The following is a 22930-nucleotide window of genomic DNA, read 5'->3' on the forward strand; positions in this document are numbered from 1 at the left end:
GCCGAAGACTTGGTAGAGTGGATAACCAAGCCCTCTTCATCCTCCTCATCCTCTCTCACCCACGCTCAGGGTACTAGCAAAGCAGCTGCCAACGCATCCTCTTCCCTCGTCTCAATGTCATCATCAGTCGCTCCTTCCCCAGACCCACCATGTCCTCCTGAGGAGTCCCCGAACTGTTTGAGCACAGTGTTGGGTACATGATCCAGGAGGATGCCCAGTGTTTTGAAGGCTCTGATGATGATACTCAGCTAGAGGAAGGCAGTAGCGTGAGCGCAGAGTTATGGGATGCTCAAGAAGGACAGCAATCTGGCAGTCATGTTCCACAAGCTGCAGCATACTGCCAGGTTTGCTCCAGTGATGAAGAGGGAGGGGATGATGAGGTCACTGACTCCACATGGGTGCCTGGTAGTAGAGAGGAGGAGGAGGAGGAGGCACATCTCCAAGGAGGCAGAATGCCCTCTGGGGGCCAGCTTAGGGGCAGCACACTGACTGAATCACACCGCAGAGCTCAGCCTCTGCGCCTTATTCCAAAAGTTCTTTGGTGTGGGCCTTTTTTGAGACAAGTGCATCAGATCGCACCGCTGCTATCTGCAACATATGTCTCAAGCTTATCTCGCGTGGCCAAAACATCAGCCGCTTGGGCACCGCATGGTTGACCAGACATATGTTGACCTGCCATGCAGCTCATTGGCAAGCGTACCTTAAAGACCCACACCAAAGAACAAAGCAGACCTCTCCTTGCTTCTCATCAGCTGGGATCTCCAACCCCAGTAGACCTTCAGTCCTCTCTGAAACCTGCACTGAGAGTAATGAAGGTGTCAAATTAGGTGTGTCACAGCCAGGTGCTTGCGGGCACTCTGCTAGCAGTACACCCACGTCCGATTGTAGCAGGCAAATTTCCCTGCCCCAGCTCTGTCCTCAGAACCAGCGGTGCTCCGTAGGCGTTCCAGGGGCTACGCAAGTACGCAGGCAAAAAGATGCCATGCTGTGCTTGCGCTGGTTTGTTTGGGGGACAGGAGCCACACTAGGGCAGATATTTTGTCAGCTTAACAGGGGCAGGCTGAGAGGTGGTTGACGCCACGCCAGCTTAAGACAGGAATGGTGGCTTGCGATAATGGCAGACAGGGACAACTGACCCATGTGCCCTGTGTGGCTCACATCCATAACCTGGTGGTGCAGCGGTTCTTGGGCAGGTACTCGGGCTTACAGGATGTCCTGAAGCAGACCAGGAAAGTCTGTGTGTATTTCCGACGATCATTTAATGCCAATGCCAGTGCTCGCGTGGCTGAGCTCCAAAAGGAGTTGAACCTGCCCAAGAACTGCCTTATATGTGACATGCCCACCAGGTGGAACTCAACGTTTGCCATGCTGCAGCGGATTCACACGCAGCAGAGGGCCATCACTGAGTACCTTTGCGACTACAGCACCAGGACAGGGTCAGGGGAGCTTGTTTTTTTCTCACCACGCCAGTAGAGCATGATCAGGGATGCATGCACTGTCCTGTCACCATTTGAGGAGGCCACAAGGATGGTGATCAGTGACAGTGCATGCATCAGTGACACTGTACCTCTTGTCCACCTCTTGGAGCATACGCTGCGTGGAATAATGGACAGGGCACTTGAGGCAGAACAGAAGCAGGAAGAGGAGGACTTCCTTGCCTCTCAAGGTCCCCTTTATCCAGACAGTGTTCCTGCTGTCCCATCCATCACACAGGAAGAGGAAGAGGACGAGGAGGAGGAGGAGGATTGTGTCAGCATGGAGGTGGATCCTGGAAAACGGCATCAGCAGCAGCAGTCTTGTAGGGATGATTTAAAGTCCCAAGAAACCCATGGACTTGTACGTGGCTGGGAGGAGGTGGCTGCGGATCATGTTGCCCTTAGTGACCCAGAGGACTCCGGACAGAATGCCTCAGCTAACCTATGCTGCATGGCCTCCCTGATCCTGCAAAGCCTGCGGAAGTGTGAAAAAAAGTGGCTGACAACACAGCAACTATTAAACCCCGCGCCACTAAAAATAATAAAAAAATATATAAATATTTATGAAAAAATAAACAATCTGATAATCAGTGATTCAAAATGTGCTAAATAAAACACTAATAGCTGCTCCCTAGAAAAACAAGAAAAAAACTTGTAGTGCTAAAAGTATAATCATATTAGGGGCGCTAGAACAAATACCAAACAATAAAAAATGTGAAACTTAGTGATCATATAACATCTAAAATAATACACACCATATCACAAAACTGCAATATACCAAAAAATTGCAACCAAAATAAGGTAAAAAACAATAATAAGTGAAGTCCCAATTAGGTGATGATACCAAAAAGGAAAACAAAAAATAACTAAATAAATATAAATCCAAAAGTCCAAAACAGTGATTTTTTCAGTGAAAAACTCCTTCTGAATCCATAAATCAGAACAACTGCTGAGATCTTCTATAACGTAATGAAAAAATGTCCCTTCACCAAGAATTTACGGACATAGAGAAAACACCCCACTTGTGAAGATATAGATGTCTTCTTACCAGATGCTGTTGACTACTTTAATTAAAAAGATAGTCAAATAAGGCTTATGCAGGTAGAATCCCTGCTCACATGGAATCAGGTGGACCTCCTATGGACAGAAGCTTCTCCTCATAGACTCAGATAGGTCATAAAAAAAGCCAAACAAAAATCCATAGCGTAATACCGTTTAATAAAACATAAACTTTAAAACATAAGGCCAAATGGCTGCTTACATATGTTGGTTCCCAACCTGGCACTGGGGCTGCTTGCTTAAAACAAAAGTTTTCGTAATGGATACGTAGTTCCTCGTGGTGTAAGGCGTGCGTTCCACCGAAGGGCAGCCGATGACCAAGGACGACCGGAACTAGACGTAAACGAACGTGACTGGATACCGCCTCGACGTACGTTTCGTTTAACACGTCATCAGGAAGCGTACCCAGTCACAAAATCAACGTTCTTTATGGTGTCTCGATCAATCCAACAGACCAATCGAGAAACACTTAATTTAATGCGCAGCCTCAGTCCCACTTAAGGCTAACAGCAGTAATGATTCAATGAAACGTAAATAACAAATAGACGTTTGCAACATATCATCCCAAACAAACGAAGAGATGAATTAAATATTAGAAAATAAAAAAATATATAAAAGATATAATTAGAAAAAGATATAATTAAAAAAAGTGTAATTAAAAAAGTAAATACTACTGATAATCCAATGGGTTTAGTCATTGGAAAAACAGAGGGGATATGTTGCTTGTAATTTACAAAACAACCACTAGATGTCAGTCTATAGTATAAAAATAAATACCCCTTCATAAACAAAAAAGAGGGATGGTTTTTTTCTCTGATTAGTAATTGTAGGTTTCTTCCAAAAAAAATATGTGAAATTCTTAAATATATTACTGCCATTGTCCAAAAGGAAAATCCGGCACTCTTTCTGGTTGACAGATGTGAGGAAAAAAACAAACAAAACCCCCATCACAGACCAGAAAAAACGCCAAATTCAAAAATGGAAAAATGGCAGAAAAATACCTGAATCAAGAAATACGTGAAACTTTTTTTAGTCATTAGACAAAAAACAATTCAAATCAAGCTCTATGTTCATTCCTAGAGGCTGTATAGTTTTTAAATTATATATCCACTTCGTTTCGTTCTTTGATATTTCCCTTGTCATATGGGTTCCTCTCCAATGTTTAGAGATCTTATCGATCCCATAAAATTTACAGAGTGAAGAATCGCTATCATGATGTGTTTTGAAATGTCTTGACACGCTATGGTTTGGAAATCCTTTCTTAATATTTGTAAGATGTTCATTAATCCGAATTCTTAGCTGTCTAGTAGTTCGACCTACATACTGCATGGAACAGGGGCATTCCAGCACATAGGTAACATGGTCTAAGTTACATGTGATTAATGGTTTAATTTTATACTCCAGCTTCGTGACTTGGGATTGAAACTGAATAATCTTCCTTGATGAACCGGGTCCTCTGGTAGTCTTACAAGCTTTGCATCTCATGCAATAATAGAAGCCGGATCCATCAAGGAAGGTTACAAGTTTTTTTGGGGGGTCGGGGACATTGCGGGCTAGTTGGTTTCTCAAACTCGGTGCCCTTCTATAGATAAATTTGGGATTCCGTGGAATAATAGAGGCCAAACCATTATCTTGTTGCAAAATAGGCCAATATTTTTTAAAAATAGTTTCTACTTGTTTATACTGCCTATTAAACCCTGTCACAAAGGCTATAGCTCCTTGATGTTCTGGTTTAGCTTTTGATACCAATAAAGTTTGCTTGTCCATTTGTGACACCTGTGTTACAACTTTCTCTAGAATTTTTTGTGAGTAGCCTTTTTCCAAGAACCTACTAGTTAAAACCTTAGCTTGTGAATGGAATTCAGACTCTTCCTCGCAGTTCCGTTTTAATCGCATATATTGTCCTTTCGGAACAGCTCCTATCCACTGTGGATGATGGCAACTATGTGTGGGCACGTACCCATTTCTGTCTGTGACTTTAAAGTAGGTTTTAGTAACAAACTTGTTATGTTTTTTCATAATAGTAAGGTCCAAGAAATTCACTTCCACCTTACTAAATTCAGCTGCAAACTTCAAGCAATATTGGTTAGCATTCATATTGCTCAAGAAGTCTTTGAAACTCTCTAACGTACCTTTCCAAAAAAGAATTACATCATCTATATATCTTTTATAGAAAGTAAGAGACTTGTGCATATTTTTATAAATGGTTTCTGATTCCCATTTATTAAGAACAATATTGGCCACGCTGGGAGCATAACGTGCTCCCATGGCCACTCCTGATAGTTGATTGTAATACTCATTGTTGGCCCAGAAGAAGTTATTGCTCATAGCAAGATCCAGGCCTCTAATCAAATAGTTTATCTGAGCCTTTTTTAATTTGGATTCTTTTGTTAGTGCCCACTTTATTGCCGTAAGTGCATCTTTATGTTGAATATTGGTGTAAAGTGATTCAATATCTACCGTAATCATGATGGTGTCTTCTGATGCAATCAAGTCTTGTAAAAGTATTAACAGATCTCTACTGTCTTTCAAATATGAAGGACTATTTCTCACTAGTGGCTTGAAAAAATCATCCAGATATTCTCCCAACCTCGCAAGCAAGGACTCCATCCCGCTTATTATAGGTCGGCCTGGTGGTCTTTCGCTATTTTTGTGTATTTTTGGCAAAATATACATAACTGGAATTTTAGGAGCATGTGGTACAAGATAATCGGCTTCCTTTTGATTTAAAATATCTTTATGTAGGCCATCCGTTACCCACTCTATAAGTAATCTTTTTATTTTTAACGTCGGATCACTGTTTAATTTTTTATAAGTATAGGTGTCATTTAGTAATCGTCCCATCTCCTGGTAGTAGTAATCTCGGGATAGTATCACGAGACCCCCCCCCCCCCCTTATCTGCTGCTCGTATCACTATCTGTTTGTTTTCCTCTATCATTTTTATGCCTTCCCATATAGTTTTATTTTTAGCCTGTCTTTTAATTTCAATAGATTTTTATTGAAAGCTTAAATACAAGAACAAATGATATTTTAATACAGTGCACAATTGTATTATAAAAGTCAATAGAGTACCGAATAGACAGAAAATAAACCCTGAGAGTTATTGAGCGAAGCAGAGCAGTATAAGATATCTGGTGAGAAACAGGAAAAACTTGAAATAAAAACTTCTTACGTAACAACATTTTCATAGCAATAGAGCCAATGGTTCCAGAGAACCCATATAAGAACCTTGAGATCGAGCCTCCTGGATCCAACACCCCACATGGGAACTTGCTGTGTCGGGACCCCTGAGACCCCACCTAACCCAGGATCTGGATTCCATGAGACCTCCTACTTTAAAATGATTATCGGTAAATGAATGCCCCGAAATGGAGGACAATGAATAATTTTAAACTAAAGATAACTAATCCAAGTGAACCAGATAAGATTATGAAAATCAAGATACAGATCTGAGGCTAGAGGTTTATGATCCTATTGAGGATTTAAACCTCATGTTGTACCTATACTAGGCCTGATAAGAAGCACTAAATCATAGGTAAAATATAACCAAAAGAAAGATGAGAGAAAGAGAAGAAAAGAAGGAAGGAAAAGAAAAGGAGACAGATAAAAGATAGCTAAAAAGGAAGCGGGTCTCTCTCACCCTACAGCAGCCTGGAGTCCCTGGTCAGGATAGACACTTAGAAGTATAATTTATCCAAGGATCCCATATCGCTGTATGTTTGTCTACCGTATTAAGGAATATGCTTACTGATTTTTCTTGTACCATGATCCAAGAAATTTTCCTTTTGACCACTCTCAGGGAAACCGTTGTTTTTTTCCAAGCCCTGGCAATAGTGAGTTTAGTTCCGACCAGAATAAATCTAATGAGTTGTTGAGTTAATTTCGGGACCCCCTGCAAGGGGAAGTTGAGTAAAGCTATTTGAGGTGTTTTATGAACGGGGAAGGTTGTGATCTTCCGTATGATGTGGAAAACCTTGTTCCATATATTCCTAATTTTCGGACAATCCCACCAGATATGTAACATAGAGCCTATATGGCCACAATTTCTGAAACAAAGGGGAGAGGCATTCGGATAAATTTTAGCTAGTCTCAGAGGAACCATATACCATCTCATAAGAATCTTCAAGTTAGTTTCTATGAGAGTCGCATTCAGAAAGCCTTTGAAGGCCATAAGAGACGCCATATGCCACTCCTCTAAGGACCATTGTTGTTGTAGATCTGTTTCCCATGCCCGCATAAAAAGTGTTTTACCTTCCGCCCTGGCAAGAGCGCGATAGATCACCGATATCCCTCCTTTCTGCTCCATGGCTTGACCACACCAAAGTTCGTATTCAGTGATAGAAAGAGGGGGGTCAGTTGAAAGCCACAACGACTTTAGAAAATGGTAAATTTGATTAAATCGAAATCTTTCAGTATCGGGCAGGTGATGCTTTTTAATATAGTGTTCCAAAGAGAAAGGACCAGAGGGTGAAATAAAGTGGCCAATCCTATATAAACCTTTATCTAGCCACCAACGGAAGGCCATAATATCCTGCCCCGGAAGGAAGAGGGGATTCCTGAAAATGTGGGAGAGTGGTTTCCAGTGTGAAGTGATAAAATGATTATTTTTCAAAGAGTCCCAAAGTGCTATGGAGTGGGAAAGAGTAGGTGCCATCACGGCTGGTCTGGACTTAGGTGCGCTCCAAAGGAGGTAATCTAAAGTATGGTTAGGGACCGCCTGTCTCTCCATGTGGACCCAATCTGGCTGAGAAGTTTTAAAGTATATAGTAGATAATTGTGAAAGTTGCGCCGCCTGATAATATGAAAGGATGTTTGGGACCCCTAGACCCCCTTGATTTTTATTGCGGAAAAGCGTATTTTTAGAGATTCTGTGACCCTTGGAACCCCAAATAAATTTCAGGATTCTAGACTGAAAACTACGAATGCGGTCCTTAGGGACAGGGATAGGTAATGACCGAAAGAGATACAATATTCTTGGAAGAAGCGTCATTTTAACCGAATTAACTCTTCCCAGCCAGGATAACTTAAGGGTATCCCAGAAGGCCAGATCTTCCTCTAGCTTTCGGAATGTCTGGGGAAAATTAGCTGAGTACAATTTGTCAATTGAAGCTGTAAGGTGTATCCCTAAGTAAGGGAGGTTCGATTCCGACCAATCAAAGCGGAAAGTATGTTTAAGGTGTGAAACTAGTGTAGGTGTAAGGTTGATATTAAGCACTAAGGACTTGGCATAGTTGACCCTTAACCCAGAGATATCGCCAAAATCATTAAGGAGTTTGCATATCACTGGGAGCGAGGTGGACGGAGAGGAAATGAAAAGCAAAACATCATCAGCAAATAGAGCACACTTGTGTGTTTTCGGTCCACATCTTATACCCTTAATATCAGGGTTCGCTCTAATTGATATAGCTAGTGTTTCAATGACCATGGCGAAAATCAATGGAGACAAGGGGCACCCCTGCCTTGTGCCCCTGAGGATCGAGAAGGGGTTCGAGAAATATCCCTGCATCTTTATTCGAGCCTCTGGAGTCGAGTAAAGTGCGTGGATGATGTTCATGAAAGATTGTCCAAATCCCCATTTTTCAAGCATGGGGAACAGGAACGACCAGGAAACTGAGTCAAACGCCTTCATTAGATCCAGTGAGAGGAGACACCCCTGTTGAGGGGGACCCCCGTCCCACTTGGACTGCATCAGTGAGATTATGTCCACGGCCCTCCTTATTTGATCCGGGCCTTGTCTCCCCAGGATAAAACCCACTTGGTCAGTATGTACGTAAAAGCTAATGAATTTAGAGAGACGATTAGCCAAGAGCTTAGTTAAGATTTTAAGATCGTTGTTGATCAAAGATATGGGTCTATAATTAGACACGCAACTGGGGTCCTTCCCAGGTTTGGGAATAACCGTGACAAAAGCTGAATTTAGGGCTTTATCCAGGGGAGAGCCAGATCTGAGGTGATTAAAGAAGCGTGCTAGATATGGGGCAAGAGTTTGCGAGAAATGTTTATAGTAAGGCACCGAGAATCCGCCTGGCCCCGGTGCCGAATTTGACTTAAGGTCCTTAATGACCCCTTCTATTTCTTCTGCAGAAATTGGAGCTTCCAAATCGTCCCTGTGGTGATCCTTCAATGTGGGGATTTGAATTGACTGTAAGAATGAATGAATGGCGTCGGAATGCGAGCCACTATCTGCCTTGCTATAGAGGGAGAGATAAAAATCATGAAATGCATCCAAAATTTTAGGGGGATTCTGGGTTAGTGAACCATCCTTCATTCGGATTTTGGGAAGTGAAAACAGTTTGGTTTTAGGGGTAAGACGTCTAGCAAGACGGGTACCAAGACTATTATTATGTTGGTAATGGCGTCCTCCCTCCCATCTGAGTTCTTTTTCAGCCACCGCAGTAAGTGCAAGGTTTAAAGCATTACGGGCTACATCCATCCTATCTAAAGAGAGTTGTGTTGGGTTAGCTTTATGACTTATGCTTAGGGAAGAAAATTCCCTTTCAAGTTTGCGAATTTCTGCCTTACGAGCCTTGCGTAACCTAGTAGATATTTGGATGAGGACTCCCCTTATGGTGGCCTTATGAGCTGCCCATAGCATTGAGGGGGAAATGTCTTCCACATCATTGAGGCGGAAGTAATCTTGGATATGTTGTTCTATTTCCGTAACATGTACAGGGTTGCTGAGAATGGAGGCATTTAAGCGCCAATGAAACTCTGATCGAGGAATCGAACCTCCCTGAATGGAGAGAAGGACCATGGAATGGTCCGAGTAAGCAGAGTCCCTAATGGATGACCGACACACTAGTGGGATATGTTGTTGGAGGATAAAGAAATGATCAATTCTTGCAAAAGTTTGGTGAGGACTAGAGTAGTGAGTATAATCCCGAACCCTGGGATTAAGTTCCCTCCAGGCATCGATCAGACCATAGTGATATAATTGTCTGGCTACCTTAAGGCTCTGCTTAGTCGGACGAACCCTATCCCTTCCGGGGGGTCGTGATTTGTCCACCCCAGAGTCAAAAGCTAAATTAGAATCACCGCCGTAAATAACTATTCCTTCGTCAGTGGAGACAAGGTACTAAGCATGGATTGGAAAAACTGTGCTTGCCCCTTGTTGGGAGCATAGTATGAGATAAGAGAGTAAATTTGTTCATCGATAATAATTTTAAGAAGAAGGAATCTACCCCCTGGGTCTTTAAATTCGGAAACTAGAGAAAATTGAACCCTTCCTGAAAAGAAAAGACCTACCCCCTTGGTTTTGTTGTCAGAATTAGCTAAGTAAAATTTGGGAAATTTTGCGTGAATGAAAGAGGGTTGATAAGATTTCGGGAAATGTGTTTCTTGAAGAAAGAGGATATCAATTTTTAGGGAGTGACAATGCTGGAAAATCTTTTTACGTTTGATTGGTGAATTAAGACCTTGCACATTATGGGAGGCTAGTCGCAATATTGGTTTGTGGTGGGGTATGTTAGCCATGGAGCAGAAAGGTACAGAAGGTAGGGATACCCTTATGACCTACCTTCTCGCTTGTTACCAGCTGCAGACTGCGGGACACCAGGGACAACAACCATGCTTCCATATGAACCGTAAGGGAGAGAGAAACCGCTTCATGAGCTATATCAGGGAGAGAAAGGAGGAAAAAGAAGAAAATGAAACAGACAATAAAGAAAAACATAGCATACACATGTTTCCCAGGTGGGGGATAATATCGGCTCCACCCACCGAAGGAAGTCAACATTTCTATCCTCACAACGGAGGAGACGTCCAGACTAGATGAAACAGGCCCCTCAGGGACTGTCCCACCCAGAAAGGAAAGAGTGCTCAGGAGGAACGTCCCAGCCCCCACAACACCAACCTAAAAGCAATCAGTACAAAATCAACAGATAAAACTGAACACCTGTAGCAAACCATAACTAATGGCTGTGATAGATGACTTGGACACCGCTCAGGTGTTGTAAAGGGGGGAAAACGAGAGAGAACGGTAAACAGAAGGTCCTGAAACCAAAGAACCTAAAAAGGTTCAGACTCCATAAAAAGAGAAAAAAAAACAACAAGGAGTCCCTCAGAAAAAGTAAATTTTTGTGCCAAAAATAGGACTGTGTCATTATCATGGAGGAAGACCATCTTTAGCTTTCTTGTATTTGGGGGAGATCCAGAGTGAAGTGAGAGGGCTGGATGGTGGTGGACGTTTGGCCATCCCAGAAGAAGTAGCCTGCATGGGGGACGGTGGATCCGAAGGGAGGAGGCCTAGCTTGCGGAGCAGCAGTTCTCCTTCATGGAGTGAGGTAAAGCGGTAAGGTTTACCATTAAAATCAAACTTCAAGCCAAATGGGAATAACCACCAGTACTTAATGTTCTTCTGAGTCAGGATCGTCAGCAATGGTTTAAGTGATCGCCTTTTTTGGATAGTAAAGGGAGAAATGTCAGCATATAGTTGAATTTGGTGACCCAGAATTTGTAGTTGGGGTGATAACCGAGCTCTCTTTATCACCTCTTCCTTGACGCTATAGTAGTGCGGTTTAACCACTATATCGCGTGGGAGACCATCTTGGTGGGGGGGGCCCAGGGCTCTGTGAGCGCGATCCAGTTCCATTCGGTGTGATCTGATGTCAGGGATTAGGGTCTTTATGAGTGAATGGACAGCGTCATGTACATCTGTTACCGATTCAGGGAGCCCCCTGATGCGGAAATTAAGTCTGCGGGATCTATTTTCCAAATCGTCGATTTTGGCGTAAGCCCCCTCAAGTTGATCGTGTAGTTCCTGGAAACGATCGGAATTCTGGTTCACTCGATCGATCGTGGCATCCATTTTAAGTTCAATACTTTCAATGCAGGAGCCTAGCATATGGAGATCAGATTTTATATCAGAGGTAATTCTAGACGCCGTCTGCGCTAGCCCCTTATCAAGCAGCTCTGCAAATTTGGAGAACATAGCAGACATGTCCTGTGACTGCGGGGACTGGGATGGCTGAGGTATGAGCTGTGCTGCGTTTATGAAAGCACCTGTATGTGGTGATCTGTGATCCCCTTCAGGAGATAGGCCAGGAAAGTCCTCCAGTGTATGCTGAATAAGCGATATTGTGGAAGCAGGGGACTGGGGACCTCCCTGGAGCTGTTGGGGGAGACCCCCTCCACATACCTCTTCGTGGAGTCTGTCCCTCCAGGGAGAAGAGCCTGATGTTCCAGTGAGGGCCTCGTGAGGCGGCTGCTCCGCCGCCATCTTGGATATGTCGGCCGCTCCGGGGAGGCCAGCGAGACGGGTGCTCAGCCCTCTCCTCGCTTTCCCTTTTGGCATCCGCTAGTGCCCCTGTGTCGGTGGGTACCTCCGCTGTAAAAGGCGCTAAGTTGTTCGGCGGCGTTCAGCTGCTGGGTGAGCGGAAAGGCTGGGACATTGCGGAGCCCTGTGTTCAGGCGACCATCACAGGGCGCCGCGCATGCGCACTCCTTTAGCCTGTCTTTTAATTTCTAAATTCCTCACATCATGTTGTACCATGTTTTTAAACACTTCTATGTGGTGATGCGTCCCTTTCTTGGGATTAAACACAGAATTATTTTTCAACCCACTATGTGCATATGATGACTCAGTGGTGGAGATACTGGTTTTTATATTGGGGTTAGTGAAATATTTTTTAATATTAAGTTTCCTCACGTATTTCTCGATGTCAACAAATAATTCAAACTTGTTCACATCTTTATTAGGTGCAAATTTTAGACCCTGGTTTAATATTTCTAATTCTTTCTCAGAAAGCTCGACGCCTGCTAAGTTAAAAATACCCTCATTTACTTGTCTCTCTTTCTTTTTCTTTCTCCTGCCTCCTCTCTTTCCTCGTTTTCTATAAGTTCTTGTGGGGGGTAAGGGGTAGGAGGGATACGATAAGGCCCTTTCCATCCTCTCCCTTCCCCCCCCCCGGTACTGATTTTGATGAGGCCCTGGTCTCCCTCTAAAGTTACCTCTGAAGGCACCTCTAGGGGGCCTCGGTGGAAAATGATTTCTTGGTGGTTCATAATAATGATAATCAGGATATCTATTGTCCAAAGGACTATACCTATTATAGGTATGTATCGGACGGGGAGAGGGGTAGGGGTAAGAATTAGAGGGTGGGTAATGGTGAGTTTTAGAATTACCCCCTTGTTTAGTAATGATTTTTTTCGGAGTGCTTGAAACTGGTTTGGCTTTGGTCAATGAGTCTAAGGTGGGTTCCCTTTCACCTGAAGTCTCATTGCCAGAAGTAGCCAGAAGAGTTTCCTGCCATTTATAAACTTTATGTTGTTCAAAATCTTTAATATCCCTCTGATATTTTTTGATTTTCACATTAATTCTAGTATCAAGTTTTCTTGTTTACTCTATAAAACTCACGCAGACATGGATGTGTTCAATTTTATGAAAGAAAGGCACATTAATTTAGAGGAGGTCTTTCAACAGACTCCTAGTCTTAATTTAGACTTAGATAAAGGCTTTAAACAATTACAAACAGACATGGAAAAACAAATAAGGTTGTGGTGGGATGTAGCTTCCTTTGATATGTATATGGAAAAGAGCTTGACTCCGAGGAGACTCAGGTGGGATATCAGTCCCAATGAGGGGACTGAAGATCTCCAAATGCTGGATGAATGGTACACCATCATGATTACGGTAGATATTGAATCACTTTACACCAATATTCAACATAAAGATGCACTTACGGCAATAAAGTGGGCACTAACAAAAGAATCCAAATTAAAAAAGGCTCAGATAAACTATTTGATTAGAGGCCTGGATCTTGCTATGAGCAATAACTTCTTCTGGGCCAACAATGAGTATTACAATCAACTATCAGGAGTGGCCATGGGAGCACGTTATGCTCCCAGCGTAGCCAATATTGTTCTTAATAAATGGGAATCAGAAACCATTTATAAAAATATGCACAAGTCTCTTACTTTCTATAAAAGATATATAGATGATGTAATTCTTTTTTGGAAAGGTACGTTAGAGAGTTTCAAAGACTTCTTGAGCAATATGAAAGCTAACCAATATTGCTTGAAGTTTGCAGCTGAATTTAGTAAGGTGGAAGTGAATTTCTTGGACCTTACTATTATGAAAAAACATAACAAGTTTGTTACTAAAACCTACTTTAAAGTCACAGACAGAAATGGGTACGTGCCCACACCATAGTTGCCATCATCCACAGTGGATAGGAGCTGTCCCGAAAGGACAATATATGCGATTAAAACGGAACTGCGAGGAAGAGTCTGAATTCCATTCACAAGCTAAGGTTTTAACTAGTAGGTTCTTGGAAAAAGGCTACTCACAAAAAATTCTAGAGAAAGTTGTAACACAGGTGTCACAAATGGACAGACAAACTTTATTGGTATCAAAAGCTAAACCAGAACATCAAGGAGCTATAGCCTTTGTGACAGGGTTTAATAGGCAGTATAGACAAGTAGAAACTATTTTTAAAAAATATTGGCCTATTTTGCAACAAGATAATGATTTGGCCTCTATTATTCCACGGAATCCCAAATTTATCTATAGAAGGGCACCGAGTTTGAGAAACCAACTAGCCCGCAATGTCCCCGACCCCCAAAAAAACTTGTAACCTTCCTTGATGGATCCGGCTTCCATTATTGCATGAGATGCAAAGCTTGTAAGACTACCAGAGGACCCGGTTCATCAAGGAAGATTATTCAGTTTCAATCCCAAGTCACGAAGCTGGAGTATAAAATTAAACCATTAATCACATGTAACTTAGACCATGTTACCTATGTGCTGGAATGCCCCTGTTCCATGCAGTATGTAGGTCGAACTACTAGACAGCTAAGAATTCGGATTAATGAACATCTTACAAATATTAAGAAAGGATTTCCAAACCATAGCGTGTCAAGACATTTCAAAACACATCATGATAGCGATCCTTCACTCTGTAAATTTTATGGGATCGATAAGATCTCTAAACATTGGAGAGGAACCCATATGAAAAGGGAAATATCAAAGAACGAAACGAAGTGGATATATAATTTAAAAACTATGCAGCCTCTAGGAATGAACATAGAGCTTGATTTGAATTGTTTTTTGTCTAATGACTAAAAAAAGTTTCACGTATTTCTTGATTCAGGTATTTTTCTGCCATTTTTCCATTTTTGAATTTGGCGTTTTTTCTGGTCTGTGATGGGGGTTTTGTTTGTTTTTTTCCTCACATCTGTCAACCAGAAAGAGTGCCGGATTTTCCTTTTGGACAATGGCAGTAATATATTTAAGAATTTCACATATTTTTTTTGGAAGAAACCTACAATTACTAATCAGAGAAAAAAACCATCCCTCTTTTTTGTTTATGAAGGGGTATTTATTTTTATACTATAGACTGACATCTAGTGGTTGTTTTGTAAATTACAAGCAACATATCCCCTCTGTTTTTCCAATGACTAAACCCATTGGATTATCAGTAGTATTTACTTTTTTAATTACACTTTTTTTAATTATATCTTTTTCTAATTATATCTTTTATATATTTTTTTATTTTCTAATATTTAATTCATCTCTTCGTTTGTTTGGGATGATATGTTGCAAACGTCTATTTGTTATTTACGTTTCATTGAATCATTACTGCTGTTAGCCTTAAGTGGGACTGAGGCTGCGCAATAAATTAAGTGTTTCTCGATTGGTCTGTTGGATTGATCGAGACACCATAAAGAACGTTGATTTTGTGACTGGGTACGCTTCCTGATGACGTGTTAAATGAAACGTACGTCGAGGCGGTATCCAGTCACGTTCGTTTACGTCTAGTTCCGGTCGTCCTTGGTCATCGGCTGCCCTTCGGTGGAATGCACGCCTTACACCACGAGGAACTACGTATCCATTACGAAAACTTTTGTTTTAAGCAAGCAGCCCCAGTGCCAGGTTGGGAACCAACATATGTAAGCAGCCATTTGGCCTTATGTTTTAAAGTTTATGTTTTATTAAACGGTATTACGCTATGGATTTTTGTTTGGCTTTTTTTATGACCTATCTGAGTCTATGAGGAGAAGCTTCTGTCCATAGGAGGTCCACCTGATTCCATGTGAGCAGGGATTCTACCTGCATAAGCCTTATTTGACTATCTTTTTAATTAAAGTAGTCAACAGCATCTGGTAAGAAGACATCTATATCTTCACAAGTGGGGTGTTTTCTCTATGTCCGTAAATTCTTGGTGAAGGGACATTTTTTCATTACGTTATAGAAGATCTCAGCAGTTGTTCTGATTTATGGATTCAGAAGGAGTTTTTCACTGAAAAAATCACTGTTTTGGACTTTTGGATTTATATTTATTTAGTTATTTTTTGTTTTCCTTTTTGGTATCATCACCTAATTGGGACTTCCTTATTATTGTTTTTTTACCTTATTTTGGTTGCAATTTTTTGGTAGATTGCAGTTTTGTGATATGGTGTGTATTATTTTAGATGTTATATGATCACTAAGTTTCACATTTTTTATTGTTTGGTATTTGTTCTAGCGCCCCTAATATGATTATACTTAAAGCCTGCGGAAGGGTCCTTGTATTATTTGGATCAAGGAGAGCCCCAAGGTATGATCGGTTCCAGCAACCACTGCCAGCGTTTGATTTACATGGTGCAGGAAAACCTAGGGGCAAGGTCAAACGTGGACACCTTTACCACCGAAAATCCTCTGGCTTACTGGGTCTTGAGGATGGGTTACTGGCCAGAGCTTGCACAGTATGCAATTGAGCTACTGGCCTGTCCTGCATCCAGCATTCTTTCGGAACGCACCTGTCCACCGACTCGGTTGATCGAATGACCTTCATAAAGATGAATCAGTCTTGGCTCACCACCAGCTACCAAGCACCTGAAGCTGATGTAACTGAATATTTTTTTTTGAAATGTCACATCCCTTCAAGACTGCCTATGCTGATGCTGAGTGCCTGTCCTTTTATGTTGACTGACTGTCCTCTTCATCCTCAATGATCTCGCTGATATCTTGGAAGAACATTTTTGGTTCTGGGTGATGCCACCAGCCCAATTTTTCAGCCCCTGAAAAGGGTCGTGTAATTACAATTTTCGATGCAATACTTTGCAGCAGGGCTCATTTCTGCACTCCAAATAGAGTATATGGGAGAGGTCGCAGTGTCGTGGCATCAGCACCAGTGCCACCAGCCCAATTTTTCAGCCACTGTTTAACAGGGGCATGTAATTACAATTTTTAAAGCAAAGCTTTGCAGCAGGGCTCATTCCTGCACTCCTACTAGAGTATATGGTAGAGGTTGCAGTGTATAGGCCCAATTTTTCAGCCCCTGTTTAACGGGAGCATGTAATACAATTTTTGATGCAATACTTTGCAGCAGGGCTCATTCCTGCACTCCAACTAGAGTATCTGTGAGAGGCTGCAGTGTTGTGGCACCAGCAAGCAGTGCCTAAAGCCCAATTTTTGAACCCCTGTTTAACAAGGGCATGTAATTACAATTGTTTATATAATATTTCACAGCAGGGCCCGTTCCTGTGCCCACCGAGAGTAACTGTGAGGACTTATAGTGTTGCGGCACCAGCACCACCACCACAATCACCAAAGGCCCAATTTTTCTACCACTGTTCAACAATGGCATGTAATTACAATTCTTGATATAATTGTTCACAGCAGGGCGCTCCAGCGCCCACCAAGAGTCACTTTGCGGGCTTACAATGTTGTGGCAACACCAACACCTTGTTCCGCCATTTCTGCACAGCATATAGGGCAGGCCCCTACTTTCAAACATCCAAATTACAAACGTCTCCTACTTGCAAACGGAAGTAGACAACAGGAAGTGAGATGAAAAAAGACGGACGGCCCAAAAATTTATATAGGGGTGATAACCCTTCCCATGTTTTCCAAAAAGCTTAAAAATAGATTTGTTGACTGGAGCTACACTTTCAAAATGTACCAGTTCAAAATTAGAAACAGATTCTACTTAACAACAAACCTACACAGTCCCTGTCTTGTTTGCACCGCCTGTATACCGCTGTTCTGAGTATATAGGGCCTGGGGGCCCCACGCCTTTACTTTTTTTTATTCGGGTACGGGGTTCCCCTTAATATCCGTACAAGACCCAAAGTGGCTGGTAATGGGCAGGAGGGGCTACCTATGCCATTTTTCTCAATGATTTCCATCCATATTGCCGGAACCAGATATTACATTAAAACCGCAAGCAGTTTTAAATGTTTTTTTTTCCGTTAAATGTCATTTTGTGCAGGGACTGTTCTAAACATGGGAAGCATGTGGCACTTCACAGGCATACTATAGACACCCCCCAGGCACGATATTTAAAGGAATATTTCACTTTTTTCCCTTTAATCGTCATTAAAATCTTCATTAAGCTCCCGAAAAAACTTCAATTTTTAAAAACAATTTTGGCATTGACCCATGTCCCCTGGGGCAGGAGCCAGGTCCCCAAACCCCTTTTAGGGCAATATCTTGCATTCGAGTCCCATAGACTTCAATGGAGTTCTAAAGTTCGCACAAATTTTCGGTCCGTTCCAAAGTTCTGATGTGAACCGAACCAGGGGGTGTTCGGCTCATTCCTAGTCTTGAGGATGGATCAGTGACCAGAGCTTGTACAGTATGCAATTGAGCTACTGGCCTGTCCTGCATCCAGCGTTCTTTCGGAACGCACATTCAGTGCTGCTGGAGGCTTTGTAACCGATCACAGGGTGCGCCTGTCCACCGACTCGGTTGATCGACTGACCTTCATAAAGATGAATCAGTCCTGGATCACCACCAGCTACCAAGCACCTGAAGTTGATGTAACCAATTATTTATTTTTTTTTTTTAAATGTCAGATCCCTTCTAGACTGCCTATGCTGATGATGAGTGACTATCCTGTTATGCTGACTGACTATCCTTTTCCTCCTCAATGATCCCGCTGATAGCTTGGAAGGACATTTTTGGTTCTGGGTGTCGCCACCAGTGGCTAAGGCCCAATTTTTCAGCCTTTGTTTAACAGGGGTGTGTAATTACAATTTCTGATGCAATGCTTTGCAGCAGGGCTCATTCCTGCACTCAAACTAGAGTATCTGTGAGGGACTGCAGTGTCGTGGCACCAGCACCAGTGCCTAAGGCCCAATTTTTCAGCCCTTGTTTAACAGGGGCATGTAATTATAATTTTTAATGCAATACTTTTCAGCAGGGCTCATTCCTGCTCTCCAACTAGAGTTTCTGTTCGGTGTTGCAGTGTTGTGGCACCAATGCCTAAGGCCCAATTTTTCTGCCCCTGTTTAACAGGGGCGTGTAATTACAATTTTTGATGCAATACTTTGCAGTAGGGCTCATTCCTGCGCTCCAACTAGAGTATCTGTGAGGGATTGCAGTGTCGTGGCACCAGCACCAGTGCCTAAAGCACAATTTTTCAGCCCCTGTTTAACAGGGCGTGTAATTACAATTTTTGATGCAATACTTTGCCGCAGGACTCAATGCTGCTCTCCAACTAGAGTTTCTGTGAGGTGTTGCAGTGTTGTGGCACCAGTGCCAAAGGCCCAATTTTGCTGCCCCTGTTCAACAGGTGCATGTAATTACAATTCTTGGTATAATATTTCACAGCAGGGCCCGTTCCAGCTCCCACCAAGAGTAACTGCGAAGACTTACAGTGTTATGGCACCTGCATCACTACCACCACCAAAGGCCCAATTTTTCTACCACTGTTCAACAATGGCATGTAATTACAGTTCTTGATATAATAGTTCACAGCAGGGTGTTCCAGCGCCCACCAAGAGTAACTTTGAGGGCTTACAGTGTTGTGGTAACACCAACACCTTAGGCCCAAATTTCTGCAGAGCATATAGGGCAGGCCTCTACTTTCAAACATCCAACTTACAAACATCTCCTACTTGCAAACAAAAGGAGACAACAGGAAGTGAAATTAAATCTACCCCTGGGAAGGGAAATTCTCTCCTGTAAGTGTTGATATGGGAAAAATGTGTCTCCTCTTCAATGATGCTTTATCCCAATCCTTGTTTTACTAAAAACCCCAAATTTTCAAAAAACATTTGTCATTGAGACAGAAAGTGAGGTGAAATCTTCAGAAGAGGTGCACAAACAGCAAAAAAAAATTTACTGGGGTGATAACCCTTCCCTATGTTTTTCAAAAAGCTTAAAAATAGATTTTTTGACTAGAGCTGCACTTTAAAAATGTACCACTTCAAAATTACAAACAGATTCTACTTAACAACAAACCTACACAGTCCCTGTCTTTTTTGCACCGCCTGTATACTGCTGTTCTGAGTATAAAGGGCCTGGGGGCCCCAACGCCTTTCTTTTTTTTAAATTTGGGTACGGGGTTCCCCTTAATATCCGTACAAGACCCAAAGGGGCTGGTAATGGGCAGGGGGGTACCCATGACATTTTTCTCAATGATTTTCATCCATATTACTGGGACCAGACATTACATTAAAACCGCAAGCAGTTTCAAATGACTTTGGGACTCTTCTAAACACGGAAACACGTGCCACTTCACAGGCATACTATAGACACCCCCCAGGCACAATATTTAAAGGAATATTTCACTTTTTTTTACTTTAAGCATCATTAAAATCAGTGCTCCCGAAAAAATGGCTCTTTTTAAAACTTTTTTTTGCATTGATACATGTCCCCTGGGGCAGGAGCCGGGTCCCCAAACCCTTTTTAGGACAATAACTTGCATATTAGCCTTTAAAATTAGCACTTTTGATTTTGAACGGTTGAGTCTTGTAGACTTTAATGGGGCTCTAAAGCAAATTTTCGGTCTGTTCTCATGTTCTGGTGTGAACCGAACTGGGGGGTGTTCGGCTCATCCCTACTGCACGCCAAATGATCGATATCACCAGCAGAGGGATCCTTTCCTGACAGTGCCCTTAAGCTTGAGGTCAAGAAATGATGGCCTGACATTCTCCTTCAGGATTTTCTGGTAGAGCTCAGAATTCATGGTTCAATCAGTGATGGCAAGTCATCCATCACCAAGACCATCAAACTACCACCATCATGTGTGACTGTTGGTATGATGTTCTTTTTATAAAATGCTGTTTTAGTTTTAACCACTTCAGCCCTGGTAGGATTTATCCCCTTCCTGACCAGAACACTTTCTGAGATAAGGCACTTTGTCGATTTAACTGACAATTGCGCAGTCATGCGATGTTGCAAATAGAGCTTTCTTTTCATGGTATTTGATCACCCAAACAGTGGTATTTAACTCAGCTTTCCAAAAATGTGGTTTATCCCAGTTCATTCATCATTTAGCAAGGGGGGGGGGCAATTACTTTTTCACATAGGGTCAGGCAGGTTTGGACAGCTTTTTTCCCTAAATTAATGGAATCATATTTAAAAAAAAAAAAAAAAAACTGTATTTTGTATTTATTTATCTTTGTGCAATATTAAAATATGTTTAATCATCTAACTAAATGGTGATCTGAATCAACAAATACTTTTTTCACAGCACTGTACCTCTGATATTTGCATTTAGACCAAATTCAACTCCCAATCTGGATTTTAAAACTTTCATGTTCAATTTTGAAATAATTTATAGAGGTTGACAGACAGCAATACAAGCTCCTTATCCACCTACCAGTTTCTCTCAGACTTGACAGCTCATCGGTGATGTTCTTATCTGGACGAGATAAAACAATAATAGAAATTGTTATCCAATGACTGAGAACGACATATCCAAAGTCATCTTACCTTTGAGATTGGGATTCAGGACAAATTCAACTCCAATCCCAATCCAGATTTCAAAACTAAAACACATTTTTATGTTCAAATTTCTTCAATTTCAACCCATTTAGGCTTCCAACCACATTTGTGGTCAGAAACTTTACACAGACCCAAATCTGTCACCTAGGTTACTATTTTTCTAGTAAAAAGTTCTATCAATACGACAGTGATCAAAGTAGCAACAGTTTGTTGAAGGCCATTTTGGGCTTCTTCACACTTCACACTATATGCAGAGACCTGCAAATTTTCTGCACTAGAAGAATTGGTGGGGGGGGGGGGGGCGGGCACACAGGGGAGGCTTGGCCAGTAGTAAGAATGGGATGACTGAAATGGTGGACTGTGTCAGAAGAAGAAGGTGGCAATTACAGGAGCCAATAGCCTTTTGTGTGGCTCCCTGCTGCCACTGAAAGATGCTTCTCTTCCTCTCCCTCCCACCGGCTTTCAGCGGCTTTAGGGAGAGACACACTAAAGATCAGTTCTAGTAATTCCCCTTCCCCCACTGCAGTCCACCATCATCCAGTTCTTACTACTGGTCGAGCCTACCCCATCCAACAAGCTCATATACTGTAGGTCAGAGGTCCAAAGACTGTTGGTCATGTATTGTAAGCCCATGCTACGTCAACATTCTAATTAAAACCTTTCTCTATTTTCCTAATAAATAAAGTTTAGAACTGTAGATGTAATACTCACAGAAGGTGAACACGACACCTATAAAGACAACCAGAATAAGGAAAAGAATGGCCACCAGAATCCGTATAAGCTGATATTGTGCTTTCTGGGCAACTGAAAAAAATTATAGACAGACAATTGTGAACAAGCCTGTAGCCATCAACCGTTATATGATACCTCATCCATACACAAAGCTCTTCCAGCACAATCCTAAACAATGGGGTTGGCTATACCCAGCACGCCATGCTGTAGCTCTAGTCAATTGTGCTGAGCTAATGTGACATTTATGTCAGGTGCTGCTGAGTTGTACATATTCCTCCAGAACCTTCATCAAATAAATATCACATTTAGGTATTGGTCTTCATACACTAATACCTTTGGTGACTAATGTATGATGACCAGTAATGCCATGTACACACGAGCAGTTTTTCCGTCGGCATAAACTCTGAAGGTTTCTCCGACGGAATTCCTACTGAATTCCGCTCAAGCTGTCTTGCGTACACATGGTCACACCAAAGTCCGACCGTCAAGAACGTGGTGACGTACAACACGTACAACGGGACTATAAAAAGGAAGTTCAATAGCCAGTAGCCAATAGCTTCCATCTCGTACTTGCTTCAGAGCATGCATCGTTTTTGGTACGTCGGAACAGCATACAGACGAGTGGTTTTCCCGATAGGAATTGGTTCAGTTGGAAAAATTTTGAACATTTTCTCTTTCTAGGTCCATTCGAATTTTCGACTTAAAAAGTCCGATGGGGCATACACACGATCGGAATATACAATGAAAAGCTCCCATCTAACTTTTTCTGTAGGAAATCCTGCTTGTGTGTACACAGCATAAGAAGATCCCTTTCATTGGCTTATGATCCCCAGACAAATACAGCACTTCTTAATAGTTGCAGGATTTATAGAGCCAAGACTACAAAATAGTAAAAGGTAAATGTCCTATAAATTGAGGCGTGCGTCCTCCCATGGAGTAGTACCTGGAGTAGAACAGAAGGTTGTACCCTGTTATTGTAACAGCTCACCATGACCTGGAAAGTGTATG

At 42.1% G+C, this 22930-nt stretch overlaps 1 protein-coding gene across 1 annotated transcript in view; it reads right to left on the reverse strand.

The window, feature by feature from the left end:
- The window catches only part of LOC143964277 (C-type lectin domain family 4 member E-like), a 161343-nt gene that overhangs the window by 101752 nt on the left and 36661 nt on the right, over nt 1-22930 (reverse strand). Inside the window, exons 4-5 of the mRNA XM_077473980.1 lie at nt 21902-21994; nt 21066-21107 (exon numbers count right to left, since the gene is read on the reverse strand). Coding sequence (XP_077330106.1) covers nt 21066-21107; nt 21902-21994 — 135 coding nt within the window. The remainder of the gene's footprint in view (nt 1-21065; nt 21108-21901; nt 21995-22930) is intronic.

This window comes from Lithobates pipiens, unplaced genomic scaffold (assembly GCF_037356315.1).
Source record: "Lithobates pipiens isolate NorthernLeopardFrog02 unplaced genomic scaffold, aLitPip1_a1.2 Scaffold_8, whole genome shotgun sequence".
NCBI lineage: Eukaryota > Metazoa > Chordata > Amphibia > Anura > Ranidae > Lithobates > Lithobates pipiens.